Source organism: Camponotus floridanus, unplaced genomic scaffold (genome assembly GCF_003227725.1).
Source record: "Camponotus floridanus strain SB8 unplaced genomic scaffold, Cflo_v7.5 scaffold63, whole genome shotgun sequence".
Taxonomy (NCBI): domain Eukaryota; kingdom Metazoa; phylum Arthropoda; class Insecta; order Hymenoptera; family Formicidae; genus Camponotus; species Camponotus floridanus.
In genome coordinates this window covers 403923-425823 of record NW_020229803.1, presented here as the reverse complement: position 1 = coordinate 425823, position 21901 = coordinate 403923, and the positions used below count along the sequence as shown (strand labels likewise).

Genomic DNA, 21901 nt, shown 5'->3' with positions numbered 1-21901 from the left:
AAAAAGATAATAAAATATATAATAAACATAATAAAATATAAATATCAAATATAAAATAAAATATAATATATAAATAAAATATAATATAGATATAATAAAAATAATAAAATATAATATAAATATCAGTTAATTCCAAATATATCAGTCATATCGAATGTTGACGTCACAAATTTATTTTGTCATAGCATATAAAAAATAGTGTTGTAAGGAGTGGAATTTTTTTAAATCCCTTCACAATTATATGACGTTCTTCTTTTTCCCACATTCGAATATAAACGTGCGATCCAAGCCTATAATCGCCTCAGGACAATTTGCTCACTATTCGCATTCATAATGTTCCGTCATCATTCATGGATGTGTAATTCTTCATCGGTTTTTCTTTTCTCTGAAAAAGTAGTAATGTTCACACGCAGTCATACGTTATCATATAAAGCGCAATATACGATAAATCCTTTGTCTAAAGTTTACTTTTCCAAGCGCGAATATAGAAGATGAATATAGATTATCTTAGATGCGTCCCTCATAAATTTTCCAAATAAACGCTGATAACGATTATAATTTTGCTGAATTTTTTCTGAATATTCGGAAAATATTATTTTTATATAAAAAGAAATTAATTTATAAAAGCACTATTATGATAAATCTATATCCAAGGATGAAACTTTTAGAAAACTTTTTATAATTCCATCGGTTAAAATATTTACAGAGACATAAAATACATTAATACATATAATATAAAAATAAAATATAAGAAGATAATATAATAAAAATAATAAAAATAACAAAATATAATATAATAAAAAATAATAAAAATAAATATAATAATAAATATAATAAGTATAATAAATATAATAAAATATAATAAAAATAAAAAAGATAATATAATAAAAAAATGTAATATAAAAAGAGAAAATAGAAATATATAATTTAAAATGATAGAGATGTTGAGATAAATTCGCTTTTTCTCTGAGAACTTTAAATATAAAATTTTTAATGTATTACAGTTCGTGTATTTATATTACTAGAAATATAAAACCCCTGAGCTAAATTCGTTAAATTTTAAATGTCTACTTTTATTAAAAAATGTAACGAATATTTTATCTTTCTACCTTCTCTTTTCTATAAATGGAAAAATAAATACATGAAATAGTTTGAATATATACAGTCATTTTGACAGGACTATTTTATAATTAGTACGGAAATAACTGATATCATCTGGCACGATATTTCGTTCAACGAGTTGATGTCATTCATCTTCTACCGCTCTCATTCGATATTTTATCGGCAATATGTATAGAAGATTGCGTTAAGATTCAAAGTTGTTAATTCTTGAAGTTTCCAAACATGCAATGACCTTCTTTTCTTGTTTGTTTCAGGGGTGCTGGAGATGGCGGCCACCGAGAGCACGATCCGATTTAGTGGCCACACGTTGGACAAGGCGACCAAGGCCAAGGTGAGTTTGAATTTAATTTTATCATCAATCCATTTCGCGATAGATGATTCTGTAGGATAAAAATTATAGAAAAATTGACATGATTACAACAACATGGCTTTCGTTGATTAATTTTGCAGATATTATTCTGCAAAGATAATTTGATTAAACAAAATTTAACATTTAATAACTCATAATGGTTGATTATTTTTTTTATTTGAGATTAAGCGAAAAATAAAACCTTATTTCTTTTAATTTTTAATTATACATAAAGAGAGAATATTTTTACAATAAATAATACTGTAAACATAACAACTTAATAATTTAATTCTATAATTTGAGATCTTGTGTCGTTAAAAGATAATCGATTATTAAAAGGATTATTGCAATATAACTGATAATTTAATTATATTCGAGTTCTTAATCGTTTCTGCTCTGCGAAGAACCTTGAGAATATCCAGGTACATTTATATAAGCAAGAGAAATGTAGGTCAACATCAGGACAACCCAACCGTCGTATGTAGAGGCAATATCGACGAGCTATGTTGCTAATTAATGGTCGCCGTTTTTCAACAAGATAAATATTGCAATGTTCTAGATATCCACATAATTAAATTTAATCCATCAGGATTACCACTTAGGATTATGATTAATAACGTGATAAATTCGCGATTTCACTTGTTTAGTGTATGATTATAAATAAAATTATAATTAATGTAGAGTAGTTTCTATTCATAATATTTTCGCAAGTCTCGTAAAATATTTGAATACTTTGTAAAATATAAATTTACATTTAAAAACATTATTTCTCTTAATAATATTTATATCTGAATTTGTGTAGATGTTTAATGTTGCCGTACAAAAATTTATATTGTATTGGTTGAAGTTTTCTTGCGAATTTAATTAGAAAAAAAATAAAATGTAATATTGGTTACATTTCGCGAGTTAATGTTTTTTGATGAATCACATATTGCCTGCTGAATTGCGAAATTTTCCGCTTTAATCTGATATACTTGGCAGTTAATAACTGCTTACGTTTTTCTGGAAAAATTGCTAAAAATTGCTCAACTCTTTCATTGTTACTCATCGATTGCTCAACAATTGCAACATTTATTAATTATTGCCGAAGACGATAACTTTGTTGATAATAAGCATTGACCATCGCAGAAAGCAATTTCTTATCAGATATTAGCGTATTGCGCGATACGGAGAAAGTTGGCAAAAGTTTCCGGAAAATGTCAGAAAATTAGAAATATTTGAGAAAAATTCCTTTTTCTGTATTTGCCTTCATTTTATTTCTCTCTTTTTGAATTTCAATTTGAATTACAATATTAGATATTTACATTAATGAACGGAGCTAGAAATTTAGTTAAAATAAGATTTTTAATTGACAATTGATTATTTTAATTTGGAAAATTTCAAGAATGACACTCTAGAAAATTTGAAATATTTTGTAAAAAACTTATGGAGTTTGCTGCTTCGATGATGTAGAATTCAAATAATATCTCATTTAATCAACAATAATCATTAAAGTATCCGTATATTGCAAACATTATTATAAATATTATTTTAAAGATAATATAAGAAATTAATCAAATATTTGTCTCCTTTTTCTGTATTTGCCTTCATTTCGCTCTTTTTGAATTTCAATTTGAATTACAATATTAGATATTTACATTAATGAACGGAGCTAGAAATTTAGTTAAAATAAGATTTTTAATTGACAATTGATTATTTTAATTTGGAAAATTTCAAGAATGACACTCTAGAAAATTTGAAATATTTTGTAAAAAACTTATGGAGTTTGCTGCTTCGATGATGTAGAATTTAAATAATATCTCATTTAATCAACAATAATCATTAAAGTGTCCGTATATTGCAAACATTATTATAAATATTATTTTAAAGATAAGATATAAGAAATATAATAAAATATTTTTCTCCTTTTTCTATATTTGCCTTCATTTTATTTCGCTCTTTTTGAATTTCAATTTGAATTACAATATTAAATATTTACTTTAATGAACGAAGCTAGAAATTTAATTAAAATAAGATTTTTAATTGATTATTTTAATTTGGAAAAATTCAAGAATGACACTCTAGAAAATTTGAAATATTTTGCAAGTTTTATTCTCTACGGCTTCTGACGAAAAATAACATTGGCACCAAAGTGTTTCGCGATGGTGAATGCAAACTTGATCTCGGAAAGCGTAATAATCGCACCAGCTGTGGCCAGCGGAAGTGGTTTTGTTGCACAAGATAAAACGTTATCGATCGCGTTACGTCGAGTTCTCGTGACGAGAGGAGAAGGAGGAAAATGATGATGATATCATGCGGGTTTGATACAATGATAATCGGAGCATTGCATGTAAATATATTGCATTTTGTCTTTTGCAGGTAACGTTGGAGAACTATTACAGCAATCTGATAGCGCAACATATCGAGCGGAAGCAGAGGCTGGCGAAGCTCGAGGAGTCCCTCAAGGATGAGGGCCTTTCGGAGCAGCAGAAGCAGGAAAAGAGGCTGCAGCATGCCCAAAAAGAGACCGAGTTCCTTCGACTCAAGCGGTCCAGGCTCGGCGTCGAGGATTTCGAGCCCCTCAAAGTCATCGGTAGAGGTGCCTTTGGCGAGGTAAAGAAGAATCGATGATGCATAATGATGCTAATGAGCGAGCGAGTGTCGGGAAGTCTGGTATTAGTTTAATTGCCAAATTGGCTACAGTTTGAGATATGAGTAATTTCAAAGCGAAATTCCTCTGCGAGGAAACAGGGATGAAATCTGATAGATGTAATATCGTGCGTATAATTAATGTAATTAATGTAAATTAATGTAATTTATGTAATTAATTTTAAGTAATTTAATTTATTTAATTGTAAGCGATTTAATTTATTCACAGTTCGTACTTTTAAGTAATTTGAAAAAATGAGAAGAATTTGAATTTAATTCTATTATTTTCCAAGTTAGATATGTCTTTCATACATTGCACAGAAAAAAAAATAAGTATCAAATCAAAACTTATATACTTAAACTAACGTGTTCATTGTACAATTTATAATCTTTATAATCTTCTTAGCAGAATTTAATAATTTTAAATTTCAACAATATTATAGTCTTATTTTAATATTGTAATTGTCACCTCAAGAATATATAATTATTTAATTCTACTTTAAGAAAATTATAATCTTTGATTTAAAAATGTTATTTTCTATCTAACTTTGTTTCTTTTTTATTCGAGAAAATTAAATCTTAAATCATAAGAATATATTTTTCTTGATTGAAACATATAAAGTGGCTTTATTCAAGTAAGCAATTATTCAAGCAATTATATTTTTCTTTAATTAACGCAATATAATATCATTTCAAGATTTCCATATTAAAACTAAATATATTTCTAAAACAAGAATGTCCCTTTTTTTGTGCAGTTTGTGATATTCATTGATACTTCTTGATGATTTAAATGACATCTTAAATTATATATTCATCGTATAAATAATATATTTATCGTATGCATGTATACATAAATTACTCGCAATTTACATGACATTTTGAGTACATTAGAGACGAAGATTGAGCTTCGCTTGTAGTTAGAAGAATTATAATAATAACGGAAATATGAAGCCTCTCACAAGCAGTGATCACGTTCACGAGAGAGCGAAATTATCTCATTATTTCTCAAGAAAAGTAGTACTTCTCCTCGCTTCGCGAAGCAAGTGGAATCCCTTTCACACAAAGATCTGAAATTAGAGAATGCTTTTAATCGTTCGCGACAGGAATCTTTTCGGAATTTTCACTTGAAACTCTTTTCTTTATGAAATAAACAGGTGAGACTCGTGCAAAAGAAGGACACGGGACACGTGTACGCGATGAAGATCCTCCGGAAAGCGGATATGCTTGAGAAGGAGCAAGTCGCGCACGTCAGAGCGGAGAGAGATGTTCTCGTGGAAGCGGATCATCAGTGGGTCGTAAAAATGTACTACAGTTTCCAGGATCCTATAAATCTCTATCTGATAATGGAGTTTCTGCCCGGCGGTAAGTCATTATTAATCGTCGACGATGAAAGCAAAGGTGTTACCCTTGAACGGATATTTAAACTGAGATAAATTACAGGTGATATGATGACGCTGCTCATGAAGAAGGATACGCTTTCCGAGGAATGCACGCAATTTTATATTTCCGAAACGGCGTTAGCGATCGATTCCATACACAAATTAGGTTTTATTCATAGGTACGTTCGTTGAATATTTGCTACAACTGTAAGAAAATAATTTTATGAGATTAAATCAAATCGCTTATGAATTGTTGATTTAAATCTTTCAAAACTGTTCTACACAAATATGACTGTCGTGGATTTTTAAAGTCCATGATTATTATTCTTCAACATTTATTTGTAATAATTTATTATAGAGCATTACAAAGATTTTTAAAATATATTTTTATTGTAATTTATGAAATTAAATAAAATCGCTTATGAATTGTTGATTTAAATCTTTCAAAACTGTTCTACACAAATATGACTGTCGGTGGATTTTTAAAGTCCATGATTATTATTTTTCAACATTTATTTGTAATAATTAATTAAAGAGCGTACAAACCTTTTTAAAATATATTTTTATTGTAATCATAATTTTATTTTTGTTTATTTAAGCATACTTTGTTTATATTTGGTTTAAGTATGTATAATACTTTTACGCAAATTGAAGAAATCATTTATATTAATTTAACTATACTTTACAGAGACATCAAGCCAGACAACCTGTTGCTGGATGCACGGGGCCATATAAAACTCTCTGATTTTGGGCTGTGCACGGGTCTGAAGAAGTCGCACAGAACTGATTTCTACCGAGACCTGAGTCAAGCGAAACCTTCCGATTTCAGTAAGTTGATCGCGTCAAACGGAGATATTTACGTAGCATCAATGATGATGATTTAACTAATATCTCGCCTGTGTTTCGTAGTGACATCATGTGGGAGTGGAAGCGGCGGTGCAATGGACAGCAAAAGAAGAGCCGAGAGTTGGAAAAGAAACAGGAGAGCTCTGGCTTACAGTACGGTTGGCACTCCAGATTACATCGCACCGGAAGTATTCCTGCAAACAGGTTATGGACCGGCTTGCGACTGTTGGTCCCTGGGAGTTATTATGTACGAGATGCTTATAGGTATGTCTTTGGTATTTTCCGTTTTTAAATGCATTTTGACTAGTGAATTATTGAGAAAAATAATCAGTGAATTATTGAGATAAATAATGTTAATTTATCTATATTAATTAATCTGTGAAAATTTTGTCGTTAAATATTAGTATGTAAAATTAAATATTACACTTCGTATAAATTGCATTGTAATAATGATTATAACGTAATATTGATAATTAATAATTATAACGTTATGTCGAGTGTAAGATAAATATAAAGAATAAACTGTAATCAATTCCGAATGTTGAAAAACTGATCTATATCCATTCTGATAACGCGATTTTTTCAGGCTATCCGCCGTTCTGTAGCGAAAATCCACAGGAGACGTATAGAAAAGTAATGAACTGGCGAGAAACGCTCGTATTCCCGCCGGAAGTTCCCATTAGCGAAGAAGCTAAAGACACCATTATCAGATTTTGCTGCGAAGCCGACAGAAGATTAGGTAAATTACTGGATTTTCATTTTGGAATTATTAAAATTCTTCCCACGCGGGAGGATAGGTCTTCTTATAAAACTAATCTCTTCATTGTGATTATTCTTTAGGGGCGCAACGAGGCATTGAGGAGCTCAAATTGGCACCTTTCTTCCGTGGTGTCGATTGGGAGCACATCAGGGAAAGACCGGCCGCCATACCGGTCGAGGTGCGATCCATCGACGACACGTCCAACTTCGACGAGTTTCCAGACGTGAAACTGGAAATACGTATGTGCTTTTCCCATCACGTCATTACACTTAAAGGAAAAATTATAGTTGAAATTATCGTAATTTCACTATAATTTATAGTATCTTAAGCATATATAATAGTGCATTTTACTATAAAAAATATAGTTTATATATTATATTAAAAAATATACGCAGCACCAAGTCGTTTAAAAGTTTTTTCCGTCTATAATTTCAAATAATCTGTTTAATATTCTGAATCTTAACAAGGAATTGAATCTTAACAAGGAATTGAATCTAGATTATTAAATAATTTATTTTAAATATGAATAGTAAAATTATATGTATCATTCTTTCTTTCATATTTTACTTATATGATATTTGAAATTATTATAAATTATAGTAAAAAATTTCATTGTTTATCGGTAGTTTATATTACCAGTATTATAGTAAAATTTACTATAAAAATGAGTGCCCTAGCTATAATTTTTTTACCATGCAATTATAGTCAATTTTATCATCGATTTTTTTTATCAGTGCACATACAATTATTCCAAATAATAAGTTTGATGTTGTTAAATGTGCTATTCATCAAGTTCCACGTACTATTTAGATATAGCTGTTATTATAATTTTTTTCATTTATTATTACTATATTAATATCTAAACGACAGATAATAATATAATAATATTTACCATTATTAATGTTACAATGACTATATGAATAGAAATATAAAATTATATGTATCATTCCTTTCTTTCATTTTTTTACTTATATGATATTTGAAATTATTATAATTATTAATATTTAATTATTATATATATTAATTATTAAATTAATTATTATATATATTAATTATTAAATATTATATTAATTATAATTATTAATATTATTATAATTATAGTAAAATTATAGACATTACCAGTATTATAGTGAAATTATATAAAGTATTAGTTATAATATTATAGTAAAGTTTACTAAAAATGAGTGTTCAAACTATAATTTTTGTACCATGCAATTATAGTGAATTTTCTCATCGATTTTTTTATCAGTGTACATTCAATCCTCGTAGAGAATGACACACCTTTAATTACGGTCTTCAATTTTCTCTCGTTATAGCGTCCGCGCCAATGCCACAGGACGGCGAGGTAATATACAAGGACTGGGTATTCATCAATTACACTTTCAAGCGCTTCGAGGGTCTGACGCAACGGGGCACACCGACCAAGAAATAGCAACCCCTCACTTCCTGCTCGATCATCAGCACCGTCGCCAATCAGCAGCCGGCTGATATGATCGAAATTCCGGCCTTGGTACATCATCCTCATCCGCCGTCGTCGACGGCAACGGTGTCGCGCTTGGCGGACGGTTGACCTGTCTCGCTCTCGAGCGCGGTTTGCGAGTCATTCTTGTATATACGTGATGATCACGGATTAAATGGACGCAACGTTATCACGAATATCAATGATTGCGACGACAGCGAGCGATCACGAACAGCTCGATCAGCCAGACAGAGAGATGAACGGTGAAACACACAAATATCGCACGCCTTATGCGTCAATAACGGTGCGACGCGCGATAAAGCGACGTAAACGAAGTCTTTCGTTGTGTAACTTACGGTCATTTTCACAGAAATATTCGTCGAGGATCATTATTCCTCACTTTTATCGTGCCGCGGAGAAGGCGTTTTGTGCAAAGTGTAGCATAATAAGCTCTCTGTGGTAATGGTATTAAATGAAAAGGATCAGAGGGAGCCTCGGTACCGTAGTCTCCTCACAGCTTCACGTACTTCTTATTTATCTCCACGACGTGCATCGGAATAGTATTTTATTGAGGGAAATGTATACTCGTTAAAAGTAACGTCTGGCTAAGCTCTCGAATCAAGCTCTCTTTTTTTTCTCCTCTCTCTCTTTCTCTCTCTCTTTCTCTCTGTTTGAATGTTGTATTTATAATTAACTTTCTGTGATATATAAAGTTGTTGAAAATCTCTGCTTTGGACTTTTGTGTCTGTTAGCGGATGCTGCTACGCTTTTATCGATGTTGTATATATATATGAGCAATTGTATTTTGATTTATCCGGAAAATTTCAGAGTTGTTGGGATGTAAGTTGCGGTGGAATTTTATGTTATATATATACGTTTTCGCGCTACTTTTGAGAGCTTTGTTCGTTTACGGAATCAAGAAGTTTAAGCAATCGACATGAGGTTTTTCTAAAAGGTTTCTGATATGTTTTACACATTTTATCGTTAAGTGATTTTAATATTATATAATAGTACTCTTCGGGTACCGAGTCTCTCTCTCTCTCTCTTTCTCTCTCTCTCTCTCTCTCTCTCTCTCTCTCTCTTTCTCTATCTCTCTTTTTCTTGTAAGGCAATAATAAACATTTTTAGTCGTGTTTTGAATACACGATAAAGGATGCTAGGCTTTAAAAGATACCATAAAAAGGCGTAAAAAGGGAGGAAGAAAAATACACTTGTAAGATTCAGGGCTCCTTCGTTGCCTTATTAAGGTTCCTAAGACAGACAGCCCAACAAACCCGTACGTTTAAACGTGAAAGAGATGAGCCAGACAAGCCACTTTTCCGAAAAATGGAAAATGATAAGAAAACGGAATCGCAGTGTGTTGCGACGATTTGTAGAAAATCGCAGACACACACATACATATACATACACAACCGACACATCCGTGTGTTTTAACACTCTGTGAAACCGGATACCTTTCCTTTCGCTTGCACTGTGAACAATTTTACGATTTACATTTCGTAGTTTTGCTGACATAGCCAGGGCACCTTGGTAATAAAATAGCATAAAATAACGTTAAAGACTAGGTAACACTTAAGATAACAAACATACATACATACACACACAGAAGTACCTATACACTGAAAGAAAGGAAATGCACGCGTGCGCGCTCGAAACGTAATTAAATTGTGGATAATATAGTACATGTATAAAAAGAAAAACTCTCGACGCTCTTTCCTCGTAACGTTCCGGCGTGTTTTTACTTAATAATCACGCTGCGTTGTACATTCGACGAAGAGATTAGTTTCGTATGACTCTACTCCACCTGCGTATACATATATATATCTCCACGCCATTTACAAAGCGAAGTCTTCAGATAGTCTAATAAAGCAGAGAGCGCCTAGATTACATCGTACTACCAGTTAAGCCAGTGATTTAAACGAAGAGAAAAAAAAGAAACAGAAAATTAGCCACGAAGAAAACTTAGTAAAAAAAGAGAAAGGTAAAAACTATTTTCTGCTAATTATGCTAGGAGTTAAATTGACGAGTGTCACGTAAGCGGGGAAAGTTTGGGAATTATGGAATACCCTTATAGAGTCTCTCCTTGTTGCCGTTGAGTACAGATAAGCTCTGACGTCCATGCTACTAAGTAAAAAGAGAAAAAAAAACGAAGAAATATGATGACGCAATTTATTTATTTAAAGAGAAAGTCTAAATAAATGATACAACAATAGCCACGAGATGCCTTTGACGCAACAAGTTTCGGGTGCCCTGGAACACAGTGCATATATATGTATAGAGGATATTCCAAAACTGTCGAATGTCTTTTTAAGAACAGTTCTCGCTTCTGGAGGCGATTTTCTCTTGGCGAAAGTGTTGAAGTAACGAATCATTCGAGTTATAACTTTGTTCAAAAACAGGATTTTTTGCAAATTAAATTTCATGGAATTAAAAGATTAATCAATTTGTATTTTTTTATTTTAAATTTACTTTTATAGAATTTAAATTTGAAGCTTAATTACGAAGATATATGATGAGCAGAATTGTAAAAAGCGATAATCTCCCTCAATTTTCGCTAAGAAAAAATCGCCTCCAATTGAAAGGATCACTTATTAAAAGGACACTCGGTAGTTTTGAAACAACCTATATAAGTATATATATGTAAAAAAAAAATATATATATATACATAGATATCTTTTAGCAAAGAAAGAGAAGTGTGTAATAAATAATATGCGCTAAATTTAGATATTAAATTAGATGTGCGCTGATTCGAAGTCAAGATGGGTGTAGATTTTCTTTTCTTTTTTTTTTTTTTTCGAAGACGAAAAAAAAACGTACGTATTATGATATAACGGATGATGACGAGATGTATGTACGCACGTATCGAGCTACTACACATTCGATGTAATTCTGGAGGACATGCGAGAGGGAAATCTCCAAGTAGACTTAACGATATTGATTATCGATGTACACTGTAAATATACGAGGCAACTAAATGTTATTAAGACAAGGCAAGGCAGTTTTGAGCTCCGGTGTTTAATTGGTTACCGTTGTACTGCCATCTTCGACTCTTTATTGTCGTATATCGCGCATGATGAATCATATTACGGGTGTGTTAAACGTACGGTATATCATCCAATTTCACGTTTTTGCTCGTGTTTATGCTAGTGTTCTTTTATCATTGTACGCGACTACTGATTAGTTGTTAATTTACGGTTAATTTAAATGAAAGAACCGCGATAGATCTCTCCTAGCTAATTTTTAATACTAATTAAGCGTTAAGTCATTTTTTTTCTCTCGGCAAAGAGTTTTTTCCTTTCCATTTCTTTTTTTTTTTTTTTTTTTTTTTTTCCGTCGAACAGGAATCGCTTCCTAGACGACTTTCGACGATTCCGATTACGTCTGGAGCTTTTGTTTCTCACGTTCGCTTCCCACTTCTCTCTCTCTCTCTCTTTTTCTTATAGCTGTCATTATTTTCAAGTCCAATCACGCGATTCCTTTCTGTCGCGATAGGATTCTCGATCATGTAATATCATGCATACACGATTAATCACATGCACACGTACGTATATCGATCGCGTGTGGCAAGGCGGAACAATCATCTCTTCGCGTTCGAATATCGCTGTTGTTCTTCCGAATATTCAATCGATACACTTTACGCCTGGATGAGTAATATCTTGAGATCATGAATGCTAAAATGTCGATTAAAAAGATATATCCAGATACACAAAAGTTGATCATTGACTCTCTTCTCACTAAGGATAAAAAATAAATATTATATTGCCTTTAATAGATTTTAATGCGAAAATCATTTCTCGAATAAGTTTATCATTGATTGCATTCTATGTATTATTACTTATCCAGGGTCAAAGGGGATCGTATTGCGTGTGATGAGGATCTCCCGATCGCCTCATGTGCGAAATAACGATTTGCGCAAAATATTCTTGGACAAACATTTTGTAATAAACGAAATTTGTGTAATTGTACATTTGTAATATTTATTATTTTACAACGAAAGATGACGCGCGAGGGCTGAGACGTGGCAAAATTTAGAAGAATAAGATGGGTTTTTCGTGATTTATATTAATACTGAGAAAATACATAGATCTGTCATAGTATCTAAATTATAAAGATACGTAGAATCATTGTAAATAAGTGTAAAATTTCTCTTGACTTTTCAAAGGATGTCTAAGGAAAATGTCTAGACAATTTTTTTCTCGTCTCTTATATCATCTTATTGTTACATTTTATTGTCTCAATCCCACTTTACACTGATGCGCAAATCGTTGAATCGCACATGAGTCACTCGATGTGCATTAGCCGAGAAATCGCAATAATACCAGCGTTTTCGCTTGAACATAACGGAAGCAGACGCGTGTTACGATATGCGAACCAAATGAATTTTTTTATCGAAGATACGAGTGTTATCTGTCACTGTAACTGCACTAATGTTCCGTAGCAGCGCGGCTTAATTCATTTCGTTTTCACCGTTCGTTTTGTACAGTGATTTAGCTGAATTTTATATAAGCCAGATTTAGGAGATAGCATTATTATAGGTAGAAATTCTTCACGATTAATCCCACTCACAAGCGTAGCGATAACAGATTCTCTTATTGTTAGATATGGCCAGTTTCGCGCGTCGTTAGTCTACGGTGACTAGATAACATGGTACAAACGAGTGCAATGATGCTGCGACGCTTATTTTATTCCTAAGTAGACGATCTTAATATTAAAGAGTCGAGTACAGTTTCTGAAAATGTTTCGGGAGCCCGCGTATGCCTTGTGGAAATATATCTGATTTGTAAAATAATTAATTTATAAATATTCAAGTTCCACCTATCCTTTAGAAAATAGAGAGCAAATAAAATAAATCGCCAGCTATTAGACATTCTTTAAAAAAAAAAAAAGGAAAAAAGAAACGAAAAAAATAGACATAGATAAAAAATTAACTAAATAGTTAAATATTAATAAGAGTTGTTTTAGATCATTGCTATAAATTAGATGAAATATTAGCACATTATTTTCTTTACGGAAAACTTTAGAAATCCGATGTAAGCTTAGGAGTCACGATATAAAAATGTAAACGCGATTGCATTATTGCACTCGATTGTGCGGAGACAGATTTTTCGTCGAGTAAATTTGTACAACGCGATATCCGGCCGTTCCGTTGTTTGCGACTTGCCGTGGAACGTTCGCGCTTATTTTAAAAGCGTCTACACGCAAAACGAAAAATCGTCGCAATTGTTTTCGAGGATGAAAGGAGAAGGAGGACGTATCACACATGCGGCGGATGAGATATATCGAGTTGCGGATATTTTATAGTAGGCTTGTGATTATAAATTGAGGAATTATTGTCGAACGGTCCGAGATAAAATAAAAAATGATGTATAAAGAGAAAAAATATTGCTTTCCACACGCAGAATATACTATTGTAATTATGTCGTTAATAAATTGTTTTTTATTTTAACTCTCTCGTAAGAGAGCGTTTGTGCATGTCCCCCGATTATGATCCCGATATTATGATAGATGGCTAGGATTCTTAGCATGAAATCCCATTGAGGAAGATGCAGACCCGAAGATAATTTGCACAATTTAGTTTGATAGTTGAGCACGATAACTCTCTATGAATAACATTTACTGTAAATTGGAGAGAATAGGTTTATAACTCGAATGATGAAGAAGAGGATACGTATTTTCGGATCCTAAATCGAAACATCCCTTAATTTCATATTGCATAGTACAATGCAATTTAAGCATAATTGGAAATACATATAATCGAATTTAAAATTATAAAAATTTAAGACTCCTAAATTGTCAAAAATTTCACATGTAAAACCTTAATATAATTTTCCTGAAATTACAATTGTACAAGTTTACATTTCTTTTAATCTTAACTTAAATTCAATAAAAGTCGACTCGAAAAGGTAAATTAATTATTTGACGAGACACGTAACAATTTCCAATCGCTTTTAATGTGTAAGTTGGAAAATCTAAAACTTAAGAAATTGTCATTTTTGGAAAGTTTATATAGAAAATATATATTAATATTATATATTAATATATTAATATATATTAATTTATTAATATTTATTTTAGTTTTCAATTGTCTTTCTAAAATAATTGATTTAATTATGACGTATCAGTTTTATTCGGTGGATAAAATCTTTTAGCTTAATAAATTATACAATCTAATATATAATCAGCAATTTTTATGGAAAATGAAAAATAATTTATCAAATTAACTCGATTTGAGAAATTCAAACTCGGATCTTGATTAACATTTTTTTTGTGTTTTAATATTTTTTATGCAAATTATCAAGATTTGCAACATATAGTATGCAAGCGCTTTATGTAGCAACAATTGCATCCTCGTTCGCTACTGACCTCTTCAATTTGATTTTGGCTTCTAGTTCATCATAAATGACCGAGATGATGGCGTTAGTAGCTCGGATTTGAATCGTCCATGAATAATTTTATATTATTAATATTTTCTGATCAATTTTGTCGAACTCTTGCAGCAACGAACTATCGATTCCATTTTTATTAAATATATATAATATATAGTAAGTTCAATTTTTTATTATATCATATCATTATAATATCTCATTTCGATTATTAATCTCACAATTTAGTATTTCACGTTGTTATTTGATTTCAGAAATATTATAAATAATTTTAATTAGAATTATATAAGAAGAAATATATCACAAAGTTGATTGTAACTACTATTTTAATTGACAGTGTAGAAAATGAGTGAAATTGGAATTATTATCTTGTTAATTATTAATCACAATATCTGAATTCTTATTTTAATTATTTCAAATATCATATGTATTTTTACTCTCTTCTTTCAAAGATATATCAATTAAATTATCTTATTAAGAAACATTTTAAATTACACTAAAATTTTTAGATAGTGAACGCAAAGTCTCAGTACAAAACACAGAAAAAACAACACAATATTTTAATCTATATAACATTAAAATACATTATATGTGAATTTAAAATAATATGATATGAAAAAATATGTTTAAAAATATATGTAAATGATATTTTTTCACTATATACATAAAATTTTGAAATAAATTTTGAAATTTTAGTCACTTTTTTTATTAAAAAAATTATTTTTGAGTTATGCAAAATGCTCCGAGTATCATTGCTTAAAATGCGATCACACTGTATCTTTTATATGCACGAAGAGATGCTTGATAATGGAATTTGATTTGTCACATGAAATAAGGGAAAGTCGTTCGAAACGATGAAAACTCTTGAGGTCTCGTTTCGATGACTGCTTCGTTGAGAAACCCTACGTCTTGGGGTAGGCAACCCAGCGACACGTACAAATCGTATGATTATGCGAGTCGTGACACCGCGCACGGCAGTTGACTCTTAGAAAATGCGATTGGATTGATCCCGGTGATATATCGCCGTCCATTTTCGTGTTTTCCCTCACTCTCGCAAATTTCCTATGCGATCGCAAGAAAATTTACATTCGTTGCGTCTGTAGTTACATCTATCTTTACAGGACTGAACACACTTAGAATATATTTGACAAATATGTACACTTTAATTAAAACAGCATGTAATGCCATTAGAGGATATAATCGAACTGTGTCTTTAATTAAATTAATTTTCTGGCTATTTCAAGAAAAATGAAATATCAATATCAAAAAGTTTAAAATTCAACAGAATATTTTAACTTTATTTAACTTATATGAAATAAAAGTTTCTACAAAAGAAAGCTGTCCTAAAAAAAATCTAAATTTTAAAAATTTATGTTAAATATTAAAATTATTTAGAAAACTGTTATAATTAATATTTAAATTATTAAATTTATTTTCAATTTTTTCTAATCACTGAATTGCAATATAATTTGAGGTGTTCGAGAGAAAACTCAAAGATTAGAAAGACCACAAATTTCAAAAGAAGGAGATGATTTAAATATGCAAGGGAAAAAATTTAAATTTTTAACACAATAATATTCTAATAATATGATCTGAGAAATTAAAACTCTAAAAATATCCAAAAAAATAAAAATATTCGATAATTTACAAGCAAAAATTAAGGGATCAAAACATTCAAACATCAGAGAAATTCAATCTTAAATTCTAGAATGCTATTCTAGAATTCTAGAATTCTAGAATTCTAATAATGCTTGCATTATTGGATTTTTAAATCATGAAGCCTTTCCATTCTTTAGAATTCCGGAATTTAGAATTGAAGCTTTCACAGATGTTTAAATTTTTTTATCCTTTTTAATTTTTATAAATTATTTAGAAAACTATTATAATTAATATTTAAATTATTAAATTTATTTTCAATTTTTTACTAATCACTGAATTTTCAATTATTTAAATATTATCAATTCTAAACTTATATAAGATCTGAAATTCATATAGTCGTATACTTAAATATCTGATTATCAATTTTATTGTACTACAATGAAGGGCAAAGCTTCATATTCGATAGATAAAATTATCAATCGGACAAGCACGTTTAACGTCAGATGCGGCGCCAACTAGATAGCGAGAAGACGACAACCCTTATCGGATAGCTGCAATCAATGGCAAGCAAACGCGACAGCCCCGGAACGGAGTCATCAATAATCAATCAAATCTCCGATTCGGATTGAGACTGAATTTCCGGCGCGGCGGACCTGATCTCTAGCGTTTGCGTTTTCCTCGCAAAAGTTGGTAGATCTTGGCAGATGCAAACTCAATCCTTCTCTCTCCCTCTCTGAAAATCGCGAGGCCCGATGGGATACGCCCGACAGCAACGAGAGGAATAATTAGTTTTGCAACTATGACGCACGCGTAAAAACGCTCGCGTTCACATACGCGCACGCACACCAGGCACGCATGCACGCACGCATCTGCAAGACGCATGGCAGGAGAGTGGTTATCACGCGGCTGTGATTGGTATTGCCCTATGACCTCCGCTGAGGCACGGCTCCGCCTCTCACTTACGCACCGACACGCACGCATTAAAAGCGGACCTTTGCGTATGTAAGCGAGCGAGCGAGCGAGTTGCTGGCCTGCCGTTCGTCGCATCATTCCAGCATCATGATGGCGACCGCGCTTTCCGCGAGCCAAGATACCACCAATTGAGAGCCCGGGGGGGAAAGAGCGAATTAAAACACTCTTTCGCTACTTTGTGACGTCATCACTCGTAGCATCAAAATACGACGAAATCTCCTGTCTTTTTGCTAGGGTTGCACAAGACCCAAGACAAGACAATATTCGTAAGAATATTATATTGGCATTGAAAATTTTCAAAAATTTAAATCTTGTCTTGGTCTTGAGTGAATATTGATAGCAAAAATCTCGTTCTGAATTGTCTTGTCTCGATTTTATTAACAATTTTTATTCTAATATTAAAAAATTATTTAAATAATATTTAACATAATTTTTGTAATATAATTTGAAATAATTGTTATTATTGTATTATATTTTAATTATAATTATTACTATGAAATTGATATAAATGCTGTCCATTTACATAAAAAAACATTTACTGTTTCATGGAAAACAGAAATTAATAACTATTTACAGGCTCCAAGGGAATGTGCAGATATAAATATTTTGGAGTGGTAAAAAAATCAGATTCATATTTAGTACACATTGTCAAAAATGGCTCGAGACATTTTAAGTTCAAAGTGCCTCGTCCGTACCAATAGAAAGACTTTTCTCGATAGGAATTTTGACTATGTCAAAAAATAAAACCAGATTACAAAGTAAATCTTTAAAAGCACTAATGTGCATCAATTCCTGAGTGAAATGCTCTTTAATGTCTAAAACTTGCGAGTTTAATTTCTAATTTATGAAAATGTTATATTGTATTAGTATTAAATGTTTTTAAATTTATCAATCTAAATGTTTTTATTGAATACAATTTTTTTAAATTCGTATATATGATTTTTTTCATTTACAAATATAAATATTTTAGTTTTTTTGAAAACCAATAATCTTGACAAGACTAATAATCTTGACAGTTTTAGTCTTGGTATTGTCTTGATAACTAATTAAAAATCTTGTCTTGTTCTTATCTTGAAATTCAAGACAAGACAAGACAATATCAAGACTAATCTTGGTATCTCGTGCAACCCTACTTTTTGCATTGAAAAAATAATCCTAAAAATGTTAGATTTCAGAAGCAATTTTTTATTTTATATCCACAAAAATAGTATAAAACATATTACTTTAAAAATGTTAAAAAAAACTATTTTAAGCCTACATTCTTTATCTTTTTTTCCAGATATCCGAAATACGCGAAATCACCTCGATTGGAAATTATTATCTCGAGTCCTCCTTTAATAATTAAAGACATCGACATCCTTTAATAATTAAAGACACCGACGACTGATATGTTTCATAATGCAAGAGTTGTAACGGGAATTATTAGCGTTCCAGCACTTATTAGTGTTGGTTCTCTTTCATCGACCTCGTTAATTAAGTCGGGCTAAAAGTCTCGTGGACTCTAAACGAGCTATGACAATCGCTCGATTTGGTATTTTGATTCTCGCATGATTCACCGTACGCTTATAGCCGCTAAGGGTTTAATTGAGAGCTTGACAGATGAAAATTATACTCTTTGTGTATTAGTTCGTTACTTAAGTCTCTCCTACTGCTCATCCAATATGATGCTTTCTTGCGTTCGATTATGTAAAAGTTGAAGCAAATATATCACATCGATTCAAAGATTCTGCTATATAATTTGAGATGATCGAGAAAAAACTCACAGATTAGAAAGAGCACAAATTTAAAAGAAAAAGGATAGTTTAAATGCAAGGGAAAAAATTTAAATTTCTAACACAATAATATTCTAATAATGTGATCTAAGAAATTAAAATTCTAAAAATATAAAAAAAATAAAAATATTCGATAATTTACAAAAATTAAGGAATCAAAAAATGCAAACATTTGAAAAATTCAATCTTAAATTCCAGAATTCTAATAATGCTTGCATTATTGGATTTTTAAATCATGAAGCCTTTTCGTTCTTTAAAATTCTAGAATTTAGAATTGAAACTTTCTCAGATGTTTAAATTTTTTTATCCCTTTTAATTTTTGCTTATAAATTATCGAAAATCTTCATTTGTTGAATATTTTTAAAATTTTAATTTCTTAGATCGCATTATTAGAATATTTTTATCATATTATTAGAATTTTTTTATCCCTTTTAATTTTTGCTTGTAAATTATCGAAAATCTTCATTTTTTGGATATTTTTAAAATTTTAATTTCTTAGATCACATTATTAGAATATTATATAAATTTAAAGATTCAGAGAAATTTAATGATACGCTAAGATTGGCAAAATTTTTGTCGCAACTTACACTGAGAGAAAAATTTTTTTAAATCAAATAAATTTGTTTTGCTGAAACTTTTGCTTTAAATGCAAGGAATTGTTTATTTCATTTAAGCAAAAGCATTTAATTTTAATTAAATATGCATGTTATATTAAGTACATTATTTTCATTTATATATTTTTTATATTTAAATACTATTTTCGTAAAATATATACTATAATTTATTAAATTAAATATATTATTTTTTTAAATTAAAAAATTTTAAATTTTTTGGGAATGAAAAATGCATTTTAATAAATATTTTATAAAAATTATAATAAAAATATTTAATTAAAAATTATAGTTTTGCAAACAGACGTTTTGAATACAAGTAAATACGTGAGTAGTACTCACCAAATAAATAGCTTTCTTGAGTTAACTAAAATTTTTTTATTTCAAGATAATTTTTTCCTCCAGTGTAACAAAAAGTGTTGTATCTAACGCGCTCGTTGATTATAATTTACCGCTATCTAACGTGATACATTTATCATATTAATGTATTAACAATTTTCCATCGGGAAGCTGCGCGGAATTTCGTGAAAAATGACTTTGGCGAGAAATTTGGATATGACTCGCTCGCATAGTTAAAGGGTTAATCGAGGTCAGCGCGATCGATTCTTGCTCGTGCAATTTATTTCTCGGGAGTTACGCAACGGTATCCTCCCCCTTTCCCCGCCGCCGATGCTTTTCGCTCGCGATCGATGAAGAATCGAATACGTGCTACGCCCTCCATCATACGTCCTTATGGATGAGAAGAAGGGGATTATCGTTTCTCTGTGCAACATTGCGGATATTAACTTACCGCGCGCATCGACTATAATTTGCGATCGTTCCGTTATCGTGATGATTATTTCGCGATTTCCTGCGAAAAGCTTTAAATTTGCGTCATCACGATCTTGCGCCAGCGATCTCACGATCGAACCCATTTTGACTTCTATCGCTCATACGTTACTTCCGATTGCATGTGATTTTCGTTTAATCATGATAAATTACGACATTACTCGACTTATCGTGATACGTTCTATCTAGGGCAATAACATCCGGCTTTTGAATATATTCAGAATAGACTATAGATTTATGTTCTCAAGCCCGCGCGTATCTAATATATATTTAACATTTGAAAAAATAAACGCGATGTATATACTATATACTATATAAGTGTGAAAAAATATGTATATTTAAAAATGTTCAGTTCATCAAATTGATCGATTAATTTTCTTGTATCATTAGAACTAAGATATATTTCAACTAATCTTAAATAATAATTAGAATTGTACTATTGACCAAAAAAAATTTTTTCAACTAATTATCATTTTTTAATATTGGTGCAGTAGTAATCAAAAACTTATTAATTTTCCAGCTATATTAAAAAAAATTATGATAGTATTTAATGTAGCGTCTGTATTAAATAATATGAAGAAAGAAATTCTTTTGTGAAAAGCGACATTATTTCGATGATTTCAATTTTTTAGCATAGAAATATAGAAAAATTTTAATCAATTGTCGCGAGTGAAGGTAGAGATCGTTATTTCTTAAAGTAGCCGAATCTAATATTACTAAAATTGTACTGTAATATTTATTTTAAAATTCGATAAAAATATCGAAAGAAAAAGGGTGTGTATCTTCAAAAGAGGGGTTTCAAATAAATTAGCGAGACAATCAAAAAATGATTGGACGATTCAATGAAAGTCGAGGATGATTGATGCGTGGGTGGCCAAACGGCAATTGAAACATAATAAATGCGTATTACTTCGTCAAGAAACGGAAGGTAGAAGTCGCAGTTCCACCGTAGACTTCCTTTTGAGCCTTTGACTCTTGCGCGATGATATATATCGGATACTATCATTAAATTTTTACTGTATCTTCATTCGTATTCGGATTAATTTTTATTCTAAAGAGAACTATTTTTCCGCACAAAAATTTTCCAGTACATATACTACATATTTCGGAGCCTTATTTTTAAATAGAAATAACATCTATTTGATATTTAATTACTATGTTTAAATTAAAGATGCATCGATTGGGATCGTGAA

The 21901-nt window shown here is 30.7% G+C and overlaps 1 protein-coding gene across 1 annotated transcript in view; it reads left to right on the top strand.

Annotated features, from left to right (window-relative positions):
- The window catches only part of LOC105248897 (serine/threonine-protein kinase tricorner), a 62606-nt gene extending 48617 nt beyond the window's left edge, over positions 1 to 13989 (top strand). Inside the window, exons 2-10 of the mRNA XM_011253959.3 lie at positions 1377 to 1453; positions 3830 to 4063; positions 5254 to 5461; positions 5540 to 5657; positions 6167 to 6306; positions 6388 to 6588; positions 6911 to 7063; positions 7165 to 7323; positions 8401 to 13989. Coding sequence (XP_011252261.2) covers positions 1388 to 1453; positions 3830 to 4063; positions 5254 to 5461; positions 5540 to 5657; positions 6167 to 6306; positions 6388 to 6588; positions 6911 to 7063; positions 7165 to 7323; positions 8401 to 8516 — 1395 coding nt within the window. The 5' untranslated portion in view covers positions 1377 to 1387 and the 3' untranslated portion in view covers positions 8517 to 13989. The remainder of the gene's footprint in view (positions 1 to 1376; positions 1454 to 3829; positions 4064 to 5253; positions 5462 to 5539; positions 5658 to 6166; positions 6307 to 6387; positions 6589 to 6910; positions 7064 to 7164; positions 7324 to 8400) is intronic.
- Positions 13990 to 21901: the final 7912 nt, after the last annotated feature.